Source organism: Gadus chalcogrammus, chromosome 16 (genome assembly GCF_026213295.1).
Source record: "Gadus chalcogrammus isolate NIFS_2021 chromosome 16, NIFS_Gcha_1.0, whole genome shotgun sequence".
Classification (NCBI taxonomy): Eukaryota; Metazoa; Chordata; class Actinopteri; order Gadiformes; family Gadidae; genus Gadus; species Gadus chalcogrammus.
The window spans coordinates 16,412,537-16,425,036 of record NC_079427.1 but is presented as its reverse complement, the minus strand read 5'-3'; the positions used below and the strand labels follow the sequence as shown (position 1 = coordinate 16,425,036).

The following is a 12,500-nucleotide window of genomic DNA, read 5'->3' as shown; positions in this document are numbered from 1 at the left end:
TGTGTGTGTGTGTGTGTGTGTGTATAAAGATGAGCGGTATGATCTCTCTCTAATTAATGACCTCCTTCCTCTGCAGGAGGAAGCCTTCTCAGCCGTATCACTGTTCCCTCCAGGCGGCACAAACAATGTCAAATGAATGGCATTTCAAAAGCCACCGAAACATAGAAGACATTGGAAAGAGTCATGTTAACATTCAAATAAATAATTAATTGTTTGTATGTATTTGCCGTGTATTTGGAGGTCAATATTGAAAAGATAATAACTAGGGATTGAAAGCAAACTGACAGCAGATCTTTCACTAAGTGCCCTACTGATCTTGTCTGACCAAACCATCTGCTGTACCTATTCTCAACTAAACACAAGAGGGGGACTGGGGATGGCAACACACACACACACTCACACACACACATGCATGCATACATACATACATACATACATACATACATACATACATACATACATACATACATACATACATACATACATGCATACATACATACATACATACATACATACATACATACATACATACATACATACATACATACATACATACATACATACATACATACATACATACACACACATACACACTCACACACCTACACACCTACGAACCCACCCACACACTCACAGAACCACACACACACACACGCAGACATACATACATACATACATACATACATACATACATACATACATACATACATACATACATACATACATACATACATACATACATACATACATACATACATACATACATACATACATACATAAACACGCACACGCAAATATACACGCTCCCAAAGACACAGAAATACACACCTACTCCAACATATACAGACACACACACACACACACACAAACCCTCGCACCCACACACGCACACACACATGCACGCACGCAAACACGCACGCACACACACACACACACACACATTTTATGTACTTTATTTGATTCCACATTACAAGTTAATATCATTTTAGGAACCAAATGTGATGAATTATCCAACAACTATTTGACCAACAAACATCTTGTTATGGGAACATTAAAGGTACAGGAAACATCTCCTTTTCCAGATGAACATGCTCCCTATAACAGCTGATATTGAGCAGTACTTAGCTAGCTGTCTGGCCCTTCTTTTACTTAGTCCACTGATGTTAAGTCCACTGACCACCACACACACACACACACACACACACACACACACACACACACACATACATACACATGCATATACACATGAACCCGTTAGACCATTGCCCAATTTGTGTGAGAGAAATTGTGAGAGAAATTGTGAGAGAAATGATTTGAACAGAACAGATAGATAATGCTGGTTAATGAATTTGATTGACCATGTTTATTTTGAATGTGTTGATTCTAGAATATTCAGCAACACAGCAATCCCACGGTTTTATTTATGAAATAATTAATGCTCACGGGCGATTCAGGTCATCGGCGCTGTGCTCTATTTTATCCCCCGCCGTGCAACAAATCTGTCCAAATTAGATGAAAGGTCTGGGACCATTGCAGGTGAAAGCGATGTCCTACTTAAAACAGTAAGGTCATCTCTTTCTTTTTTTCTTTCTTGTTCCATAGTAACCATCCCCTGGCAACCTCTGAGAGCACCAATTATATCGTTCTCCATACCCCTCTGATTCACCCGTCTAACTCACACATAGCCTTTCCGAGCCTCTCCCGTCGCTCACGCCCACTTTCCCCTCGCTCTCCGGCTCTCCCCTTCTGTGCGTGAGTGCTTGTGTCTTACATGTCTGTGAGCCTCAGTCGCATCCTCCACACCTGGGTACCGATTCACAGCCCGGACCGAGGCAGCAGCAGCATCCCTTACGCCGTGAGTACATCGGAAGCTGGTTTTCTGTTGCTGTTGTCATTTTTATTATTATTATTATTGATGAATATGTATTAGAGCTATTTAGCAGATGTATTATAAATTCAATTGTTCAATAATGTATGATAAAATGAATGGTTATTGGCATTATGTTTATAAAGTCATCGCTGTTGTTGTAACTAACTAGCAATATTCACTGAGAACTAACAAGCAAACTGTGTAAATGGGAACAGGTGTTTTTGACCACTCTTTAGATCCATGCAGTATTTTGGGACCATTGTTTTAACGATATGCATTCACATCTCCCAGAGTAATACATCAATTTAGAAATCTTTACTCATCCAACCGTCAACCTATATATGCTAATAAAACAACCTTAACCTTTACTTATCTATTTTTGAGACTAAAATATGCTTAGGTTTTGAGTGAAAATGCTGCCAACTAATGGTGACCAAATGGATTTTCCCGCAAAAAACAAAACTAAGGCTTTAATTTTGTGGGGGTCTTGGTTTCCGTCTTCTGTCATGTCAGTGTGGTGTTCGCTGCTCTTTCGCTAGCCTCTTGAAACTTGTATCAAAAGAAAAACGAAAAAAATGACATTTAATCCAGTGACATGATATGACGGATACAATATTTGAATTGTTTGGCTACAATTCAAGAACATGGAAGAGAAATGTTTAAAATATAAATGATTATTGTCTTATGTATTTGTGTATGTATCATTCATGAATTCATGAATTATTTATATATTTTTATTAGCAATATAAAATATTCCCTGTCTCTCTAGGGGCTCGCTCAGTGTGTCCTGAGGAACTGCTCACCCAGCTTGTGAGGGCCGTCCATCTTCCGTCCAGCTGACCAATAGGAGGTCACCATGGGCTCCAGCCCCTCCTCCTACGCCCCAAAAACCATCTACCTCAATGTGGACGGAAAGATCCAGAAGGTCAGTTTCATTCGTGTCGGCAAGCAGAGATACTTTGTGGTGTTTTGTTAGGCCTACAACGGTAAAACGAAAAGTTGCAACAACTCGCTTTTAACGGTTTGGTACGCCTCTTGTTATAGAAAGAAAAGTATAGTTCTATAGTCCATCTATATTTGTATCATATTACAGGTATGTCATTTTACGTTAAGGTTCAATACAGAATTAAATAACTACTTTAAATGAGCATAATGATGATGATCATATTCTTTCCTTTCCATTCAATATTTCATTCTATAGATAATCTAGTCAGTACCGTAGTAAATTGTTGGCACTATACTAATGAATTACTAAATTAATTAATGAGTCACAACTAGGGTACATTATTTAATTATGAATATTAAAAAAAACAAGTGGAATTCAACATGGAAAATAATGCATCCAAATTAAAAGTAATTGCAAATGGCAAAGCCTCACTTCTCAGCCTCTGTCCCTTGAGAGCATATGTGAATACTCCCAGAGAGGTCCCTTAGTGTGTAGGGTTATAAATAGACCGGCGCAGAGGGCTCTACAGGTGATGATGACAGAATCCAACACCTGTTGCCTACAGGCTTAACGCTGATGTCCATCCCAGCAGCCCACTGGTTATTATGTCCATCCCAACAAAACACTGGTTATTATGTCTATCCCCCAACCAGCTAACCAATCCCTGACTATTAATTATTCAGAATTCAAAGAAGAAAAACAAAAATTATCCCTACCACCACCGACTGCGGGATTAAAGTGTTTACAAATATTAGAAGAACAAAGTGCAGTTTAGACGAACCAAAGCAATGCAGATCTTGACTTTATTCCAAAATGACACAAGCAGCATCGGCGAAGCGGTGAGCTGTGAGGTTCCGTCTCGCCCAATTATAATCAAGGATGTGAGAGGGATTAACGGTGGCTAGAGGGGCGGGGACAGAGCAGGGGGGCGGCTGCGTTGTCTTTCCAAATATACCGAGGCCTACTGAAATAACACACGTCCGGTGCAGGGCACGAGTGTTTCTGAAGTACGGCGCTGTCGCTGACACATGCCGCTTCAAGAGCGGCCAGCGCTAAGGGGCTCAGTCGGAGCGTTTGTCCCCCACACCTGGCACACCCAGCATGACTCCGCCATGTAAGATCAGGGCCCCGGGGTCAGCGTGGCAGGGGGTCCCAGTGTGGAGGGGATCACAGCAGGGCTCCACCGTGTCAGATCAGGGCACTGGGGTCAGTGTGGTGGGGGCCCCAGTGTGGTGCGGATCACAGCACGGCTCCAACGTGTAAGATCAGGGCACTGGGGTCACAGAGTGATGGGATTCAGCCAGCCCGGCTCCACCATCTGAGATCGGGTCACTGGGGTCATAGCGTGGTCGGGATCACAGCTCCTGCAGTCATAAAGTGATAAAGTCAGAGCGATTTGAATGTGATGCGTTAAGCTGCAGCCACGTGGCATAATAGATACAATCTATAACAATATGAACTGAATTGTTGCCCCTTGTGGAAATGAATGTAATACTTTTTTTCAATAATATTTTGTTTATTATTTAAACATATTTATGTTTAAATAAGTCTTTTGTCGTTTTATCGCCCCATTGTGCACCACAGCCCTATTGTTATACTGTTATTCTGCAATGAATCGTATCAAATCAAGTCTAATCATTTCAGAGATTATGTTAGTCATTTAATGGCGTCATTTCACAAACTAGCATGATCAAATAGCTGGCAGGCAAGAAATTGACAGAAAACACTTATTATTCAGGTACAACATCTCTAGTTAGATTATTCATACTTAAATGAGTACTTAATCATCGAGTACTAGTTGTTTGTGGGTGAGTTCGTTTCAGCGTGAACACGTTAACACTACCTCCTTACTGCCCCAGCTGTCTTCTTCCCTCACGTTCCCTCACGGCTCTGAAGTCTTGAACTTGAACTCACTCGGGTGTGGATCGCTGCAGACCATGACCATCCCCCCCCCCTCCTCACACACACACACACACACACACACACACACACACACACACACACACACACACACACACACACACACACACACACACACACACACACACACACACACACACACACACACACACACACACACACACACACACACACACACACACACACATTCACATATACACACAGACACACACACATCCCCCATGTGACTCGTTTCTCTACATTCGGATCTATGAAATCTGATAAGCCCCACAGCTGTTGGTGCACACAGGTGTGTATGTAGACACAGGTTGGTCTGTGTTCAACTAGACTCACATTCATGAAACGGCAGACAAGCTCAAATCAGGTTCAACGGCCTGTTTCTTCTTCTCTCATATTGGTTTCGACCAATCTGTATCTGGATGCGCGTAATTGGCTATTAACAGTTAACAGCAACTCGTCTGGCACTAATAAACTGTAAAAATGTGCCTGTAAAAGTTTTAAATCAACAACGGCTTTCGACCACTGTTGAAACTGTTTATTTTACGTAGAATATCCCTGTAGATAAACAGGAAAGATGATGTAACTCTGCCCCTTCAATTCCTGGATTCCCCAGAATTTCAGCTATATAATATTAGGACTGCTGGATCCCAGATTAGTGTTCAGCTAAATGGTCGCGGTGTAATCAGCGCCTTCTTATGAATACAGGGACCAGTGTGAATAGTGTTGGTTGACATAAATCTGTGGTTTGTGGGAATTAGCTGTGCAGTGTGGGCTGTGTGGGATTATCATTGGTTTGAGGTGAATGCATGGTAGTGTGTAGGCCTGTTACATGTTGTTGTATGCGTGTAATAAGGACGTTAAATGCTTCTCTCAGGTGGTCTTCAGTCGTCACTGCAGTCCATGTGACATCAAAGAGCTGTTGTGTTCCTCCTCCAACATCCCCAGGTCAGCGTCATTACCCCCCCCCCCCCCCCCCCCCCCACCCCTCCATTTCTTTCTTCTCTAGCTTTGATCCTTCTTGCTTACATTTCGGAAAAAATCATGAATTACATTTTTATGTATTTATTTTCTGCCTAATTAGTTAATGCCACTTTACCATCTGCCGTGGTCATATTATTTTTGAAAAAGCTACTACTACTAAAGTACTACCACTACTATTATTATATAGATTTAATTCTCCTGAAACTGTTAATATTATTATTTGTATGATGTTTTGTATGTTGTTTGTTTTCCGCCCTCTCTTCCTGTTCCCCATTTGGTTCTGTTCCTTGTCCTCCTCCAGGAACAACGCCATCATGATGGTGGACCCAGAGGGGGCCATGGTCTCCATAGACCCCACCATGCCGCCCAACTCTCCAAAGTAATTCATCACCATATCATTATCACAAGGTTGCACTATTATATTGTTTAGAAAACACCCCAGTTATGTTTTTTCGGTTTATTTTGATTTGATCATTTTTGTTCTCGCTTGTCCGAAAGAAAGGTGATGAGGTTGTGACTTTTTGCGTAGCCATCCCCTCCCACTCCTCCTACTTACTGTATGTTGAACGTCCTGGCACTTAATGTACGCACTTATTGTATGTCGTACTTAGTTATGTACTTACTATGTTATAGTACTTAGTTGTGTAGCATCGTATCTTTGTTGAATATAGGGATGTTAGTACTTTGCAATTGGTTCTTTGAACATCCTTACGTCACCGACAGTGATATATTGTTTCACCTTCTTCTAACAAATGTATATATTGTAATTCGCTTTGGATAAAAGCGTCTGCTAAATGCCCTAAATGCAAATGTAAATAATGCGAAACAACCGTAAGATCAATGATGAATTACATCTACATATTTTATTTCTTCCCAGTACCTTGTACAAAGTGGTCCCTCTCTCCACTGGTCAGCTTGGAGGTAAACCACCTACAAGGCCCTCATTCAATGCCCCAGTCACCCATAAAACCCTGGTCCACTCACACATTAACGGCCATGAATAAATACTGCATTCTCTTTCACATTTATTGTGTGTGTGTGTGTGTGTGTGTGTGTGTGTGAGTGTGTGTGTGCGTGCGTGCGTGCGTGCGTGCGTGCGTGCGTGCGTGCGTGCGTGCGTGCGTGTGTGTGCGTGTTTGACCTCTGCAGAGAAAGAAGACATGTTTCAGAATGTGTTGTCTCAGGTGGCTGAGCAGTTTAGCAGGTAACTGCCATGTTGTGTATGTTACGTCACGGTTTAGGTATGCCCCAACCCCCATCCCATTCAAACACTAGTGCTTTTCAAACACGTTTGGTAATAATAAATACACACGGACCACAAACTCAGTGAAACGGAAAACACATCACAGACCCAACAAGGTTCATAATATTGTATTTCTCTCCTAACTCCTGTTCTCGTCAATCCGTCCAGCTGATGTTGAATTGTTTAAAACATTGATGTGTTATCCCCTTTACAGACATTGAATCGTTTAAAACGTTGATGTGTTATCCCCTTTACAGACATTGAATCGTTTAAAAAGTTGATGTGTTATCCCCTTTACAGACATTGATTAGTTTAAATCGTTGATGTGTAACACATCAACGATTTAAACTAATCAATGTCTGTAAAGGGGATAACACATCAACCCTTTACAGACATTGAATCGTTTAAAACAATGATGTGTTATCCCCTTTCCAGAGCTTTCCGTATCAACGAGCTGAAGACGGAGGTGACAAACAGACTAGCTATGCTGGAGAAGAGAGTGGAACGTACGTTGAGCTTTCTTCTTCTTTGACCCGATGGGGAAAGCAATGTGTCTCACGTTAGTGTTGTTATGTTGCTACAAGCAACGTCATTTTATCTCTCCTTGGCCTTTGTTCATTTGAAATACCCCTATTCACTACATATTTCATAACGTATGGATGTGAGTTTGCTTTGTTCTTCCAGTGGAGGGCTTGAAGGTGGTGGAGATCGAGAAGTGTAAAAACGACCTGAAGAAGTTACGAGATGAGATGACCTCACGAGTTGGGGGCAGGTTAGGACAATCAAGTGGACTAATGGGGCTGTGATGACCATCCCAATCAATCCATTTAGCCTCACATGAGTGGGGCTGTCAACGCACATGTTTTCTTCTACTTCTTCTTTCTTCTCTTCTTCTTGTAGAGCCGTACACAACCCGTTATCGTCATAATTATTATGAAGTCAATATAATGGCTATGTTTGTCTTCATCTTTGGCTTGTCCTTTTGTGTGTTGATAAACTGTTTTATATCTAGCTCACCTGGGTGGTCTTTCACAACCAATCAAAAGTAAATTTTCTCAAAAATATAAAAACGCATTTGTAGTCTTTTCCAAATTAATAGATTATTTTTTTTATTCTTAAATAAATAAAGTAAACCTGACTAGTGACACCTTATTTTCTATCGAACAATTCCAGAGCAAACATAATAAACATAATTAAGTTAATAAATATTTAGTTGATAAATATAACTTGAAATCAAAAGGGGCTTTGACCAGCTTTCAGTAAACCGTGCTTAGTGACCATGGTTTACTGATCTTTGTCTTAACGAGGTCCCTTGGGACATCTTCTCTGGTTTCTGCTAATATCTGTGTGATCCGTCTCATTAGCCAGGAATAGCATTGGTTGGTGTCATCTACAATTTGTCAAAGTCGCCAGGAGAAAAGTTCCTTTTCAGGTTGTTCCATTTACTTCTCTCCTGCTGGATTGGCAATCATTCTGGTATTCATCTTTTCCAAAAGAGGTCTGTGATGTATTTTAGTTGATTCACTCTTCTATTATGGTAGAGGTCCTCTTTACGAAATAAAAAATCCTGGTGGCATGATTGGCTTTCCTTTGATCTGAAGCAGCTGCTTTGCTGTTAGGGCTTCCAAGTCATTAGGATCGCCTGAGACACTTGTTCCTGGTCTGTCGTTCATTATCAGCTTGACCTACCTGTAGGCGCTCTTCATCCACCATTTGCTCTTGGACCACGGTTTATCCACAATTGAATTAATCTCTCGCAGACCCCACCATGATGGGCGCTGAAGGGAGGGTTGAATGCCCTTTTTATTCCTTCATTCAACAAGACATTTTGAATCTTTTCACTATTTAGTTGTCTGAGTGCTTCTCCAAGCTCGCTCTGCGTTCCAACAAAGTTGGTTCCTCATTCCATCCTGACGCTTTTCACTGGGCTCTGTCAACAGAATCATCTGCTGAGTGTATTGACTGTATTCAGGGGATAAGCAAAGTCAAGCTGAACAGCTCTACTCATCAGGCAGGTAAGGATGACTCCCCATCTTTTGAATCCCCATATTTTGAGCACTATGACCTCTGTGACCTCTATGGGCCACAAATAATCAATTCCCACATTTCTGAATGGGGATAGATCAGGGGAGATATTATCCAATGGTAGGTCGGCCATCTTTTGCTCTCCTACTCTACCTTGCAGACATCTACAGAAGAGGACATTTTTTTATAGTCTTCCTTGCTAAGGAGTCAGCACAAAGGATCCAATAAAGCTGACTCAGTTGGGAACGCATGCGGTTTCGATCTAAGTGGCCAACTTGCTCATGGATGAAACAGAAGATGAGTTGCGAGATGTGAGGGTTTTTTAGATCAAGGGATCATGAGATGTGAGAGTGTTGGGGGATGATCCTGATAAAGCTGCAACTGACATTGTGGCTTTCCTTAAATGCCCGCCTACTCTGAGAACTCAATCTTCCAGAACAAGATTCATCTTTCCAATTTCCTCAGAGATACTCTATTCGCAACAAACCTATGGAATTGTTTTGTTGTTAATGTATTTTAGCCATGACTGACTAGTACACAGAACAGTGTTTCTTCAAGCTGTATCTGGAGTTTGGCCGTCAACATCCTGTCAATGGGTGCTGCTATTCTTGCTGCATTGACCTTGCACAGGGGAACCGTAACCTGTTTGAATGGAGTGACTCCTGCCTTCCCTATGATAAGTGTGTTGTGTACTTTATCTTTTCTATTTCTCAATCTTAGGCCGCTGGCAGTACCCCAAGCTCACTGGTGTAATTTAAGTGATTAAGCTGCGCTGTTTGCAGTTCACCAAGTTATTAATGCAGTGAGCAACTGGAAATTTTGACAGCTTGTTACAATTTGTCAACCATTCCAGCCAAGGTTTGGATAAGTGCTTTGGAATGTCTTCAACCCATCCATACTTTAATCGACAAAGCTGGTGGCACATTCCTTAAATATCTGCCGTCATGGCAATCTCTTCTTGACGCAATCTCAGAAGAACCCCAAGGAGTGCGTCAGACAAATCCAGACCCTGTAGAAGTTCACTGTTGAGGGATGTACCGTCATATGATGCTATGCATACGAATACAACTCTGATCTTCGGTTTCTGTTACTTGTAAAACCCAAAATTTAGGGTCTTTACTATGTAGGCTTTGGTCATCTTGCTTTCATGTCGAAAGTGCTTTTCGAGCAGCCTTTTAGCTTCTGCATAGCCTCTATCTGACTGCGTAGGCTTACGTCTACGTATCAGTTCTCTTAACAGTCCAGTTGTATACAGTCCAAGAATGTAAAGAATGCTTGGAGAGTCTTGCTCTCATCTTTATTTTCAAATCAAGGATGAAGGGTCTGAAGTGATCACTGGAAGAAAAGTAAATCTCTAGTAAGAAACAAGGATTTCAGTAATGTTGTCTTGTCTTTATTAAATTAGATTGGGTACTTTGTTTGATGAGAGAATCCTTTTTTTGGAGGGGTTGGGGAGTTTATTTGTGTTCCAATTGAACAGGTTTCAATTTGACATTGCTGTTTTTGAATTACTCTTCCTATTTTTGTATATTCAGCTGATGAATGCCCAACATCCATAGAGACATCTTGTTTTCTATACATGTCATAATTATCATCAATCCGTCCTTATATGTTGAACCCTAATGGAAGACTTATCACCTTTTTTTTTAGGACTTCTATTTTGGCAGTTGAGTCGACAATGTCATTCTCTAATAAAAAATAAAAAATCGTTGTTTTTAGTTTGATTTCTACCTTCTGCAAAGAGTGCTTCTCCTCTAATGCTGCCAATCTGGCTTTAAGCGGTGAACGCTTCGTATCAGAATTGAGGGAGTTCTCCTAAGTTCAGTCCCACACAATAGAAATAATTTGGTCAAACTTGGCGATCGTTTTTTAACTTGATTGATGAACATCCAAAAGAAACCATTTAGTCACTGGCTTAACATGACAGGGTTTTTTCAACACACCTGTTCTTTGCTCTTCGCTGAATATAATTGGTTTGGTCTGTTTTGTAGTTTGATTGCTTTATTGCTTATTATAGATGTAAAATAATAGCTATGTTGGTGTGTGTCTTTGGCATGTCGTTTTGTGTGTTTCAAAAACTGTTGAGCTCCACCTCCCTGTTAGACCCAACTCACTGGAAGGGCCCGTCCCTATAATCCATGTAGAGCAGAGGTATCAAACTCAACTTACCTGGGGGCCGCTGGAGGTAGAGTCTGGGTCAGGCTGGGCCACATCAAGTATTCCACAAAAAAAAGTAGCACAACTGACCCAATCTAAGTTAATGATCGGGCTATAATTAGATCCCGTTGGCTATGTAATCGCTGACAACAGGGGACATTCCATTGTGGTTGGTGGAAACCGGGACATTTTAGCGTCCTTTGGCTTTTGTCGGGACTCAGGACACGCAACTCAAAATTGGGACTGTCCCGGCAAAACCGGGACATCTGGTCACCCTGTCACAAGTGATAAAAAAGCGTGGCAAGCAACTCAGCAAAAATGTGCGTTTGACAACAACATGCAGGCCGCACTAACAGTAAACTTTGATGTCAAGAAGGGGGCCACAAAATATCATCCAGCGTGCCTCAATTGGCCCCTGGGCCGCGAGTTTGAGACCCCTGATGTAGAGTCTGTCTGGTGGATTTGAGGCCAATCAAGAGTTAATTTTCATTAGGAATTTGAACATATCATTCGTAGTCCTTTTTTAGTGGACTATATTTGGTTTTCTTGAATCAAAATAGATAACGTAAAGCATTCATGCTCAACAAGGACAACAAGCAACATGATTAATAAGGTCCCATTATCTATTATACTCACTATTTTTATTTTTATTAATTTTCCCAAACTTCCCCTCCCAACTCCTCCTTCATACTTCATGATAGAACAATAATTCAAGCATTATTTACTACCTTACTAACCCATCTCAACCCAACTTTTATTATATTTCAATCATTATTTAAACATTTAAACTCTTTAACTCCCACAACATGGGGTACAGTATCTATGAACTCTCACTCCCACAATATCTAGACATTTTAGCCATGCCCTAGCATCCACCCAGGATATCCTAGCAACCATCGAGAACTCCCTAACAACCTCCCCGAACACCATAGCAACCACATAGAAAACCATAGTGACCGACAAGAACAATCAGAAATTGTCCAGAACACCTCAGCAACCTGTGCAGCACACCCTGTCAACCATCCAAAACAACTAAGAAGCAACATATGATAACCTATAACCAACCTTAAAGATTACAGCACTACTTTACAGCATGCTGTTTCCTATATACCAAGTAATAAAAACGGTATTATCAGCATGCTGCACACCACATTTTCTTCTGGACTTTTTATTTTTCTGTAATTTCCAGTAGTATATTTTAATAGATAAAAATGTAACATCCATACATATTTACATTGTGATACGAAAACATGACACGATTGGTGAAAGAGACGATCAGATTCAATTATAGGATCAACTATCACATTCTACAAATATACATAAACATTCATGTTTAAATTGTTATGACACTACAAATG

The 12,500-nt window shown here is 40.9% G+C and overlaps 1 protein-coding gene across 2 annotated transcripts in view; it reads left to right on the top strand.

Moving 5' to 3' along the window:
* Nucleotides 1–2,726: 2,726 nt before the first annotated feature.
* The window catches only part of pde9ac (phosphodiesterase 9ac), a 15,098-nt gene continuing 5,324 nt past the window's right edge, over nucleotides 2,727–12,500 (top strand). Inside the window, exons 1-7 of one of the 2 annotated variants that reach the window (XM_056611471.1) lie at nucleotides 2,727–2,795; nucleotides 5,611–5,681; nucleotides 6,019–6,096; nucleotides 6,595–6,638; nucleotides 6,867–6,921; nucleotides 7,396–7,466; nucleotides 7,645–7,732. In XM_056611471.1, the coding sequence (XP_056467446.1) occupies nucleotides 2,727–2,795; nucleotides 5,611–5,681; nucleotides 6,019–6,096; nucleotides 6,595–6,638; nucleotides 6,867–6,921; nucleotides 7,396–7,466; nucleotides 7,645–7,732 (476 nt within the window). The remainder of the gene's footprint in view (nucleotides 2,796–5,610; nucleotides 5,682–6,018; nucleotides 6,097–6,594; nucleotides 6,639–6,866; nucleotides 6,922–7,395; nucleotides 7,467–7,644; nucleotides 7,733–12,500) is intronic. The other variant, XM_056611472.1, reaches the window with a different exon arrangement.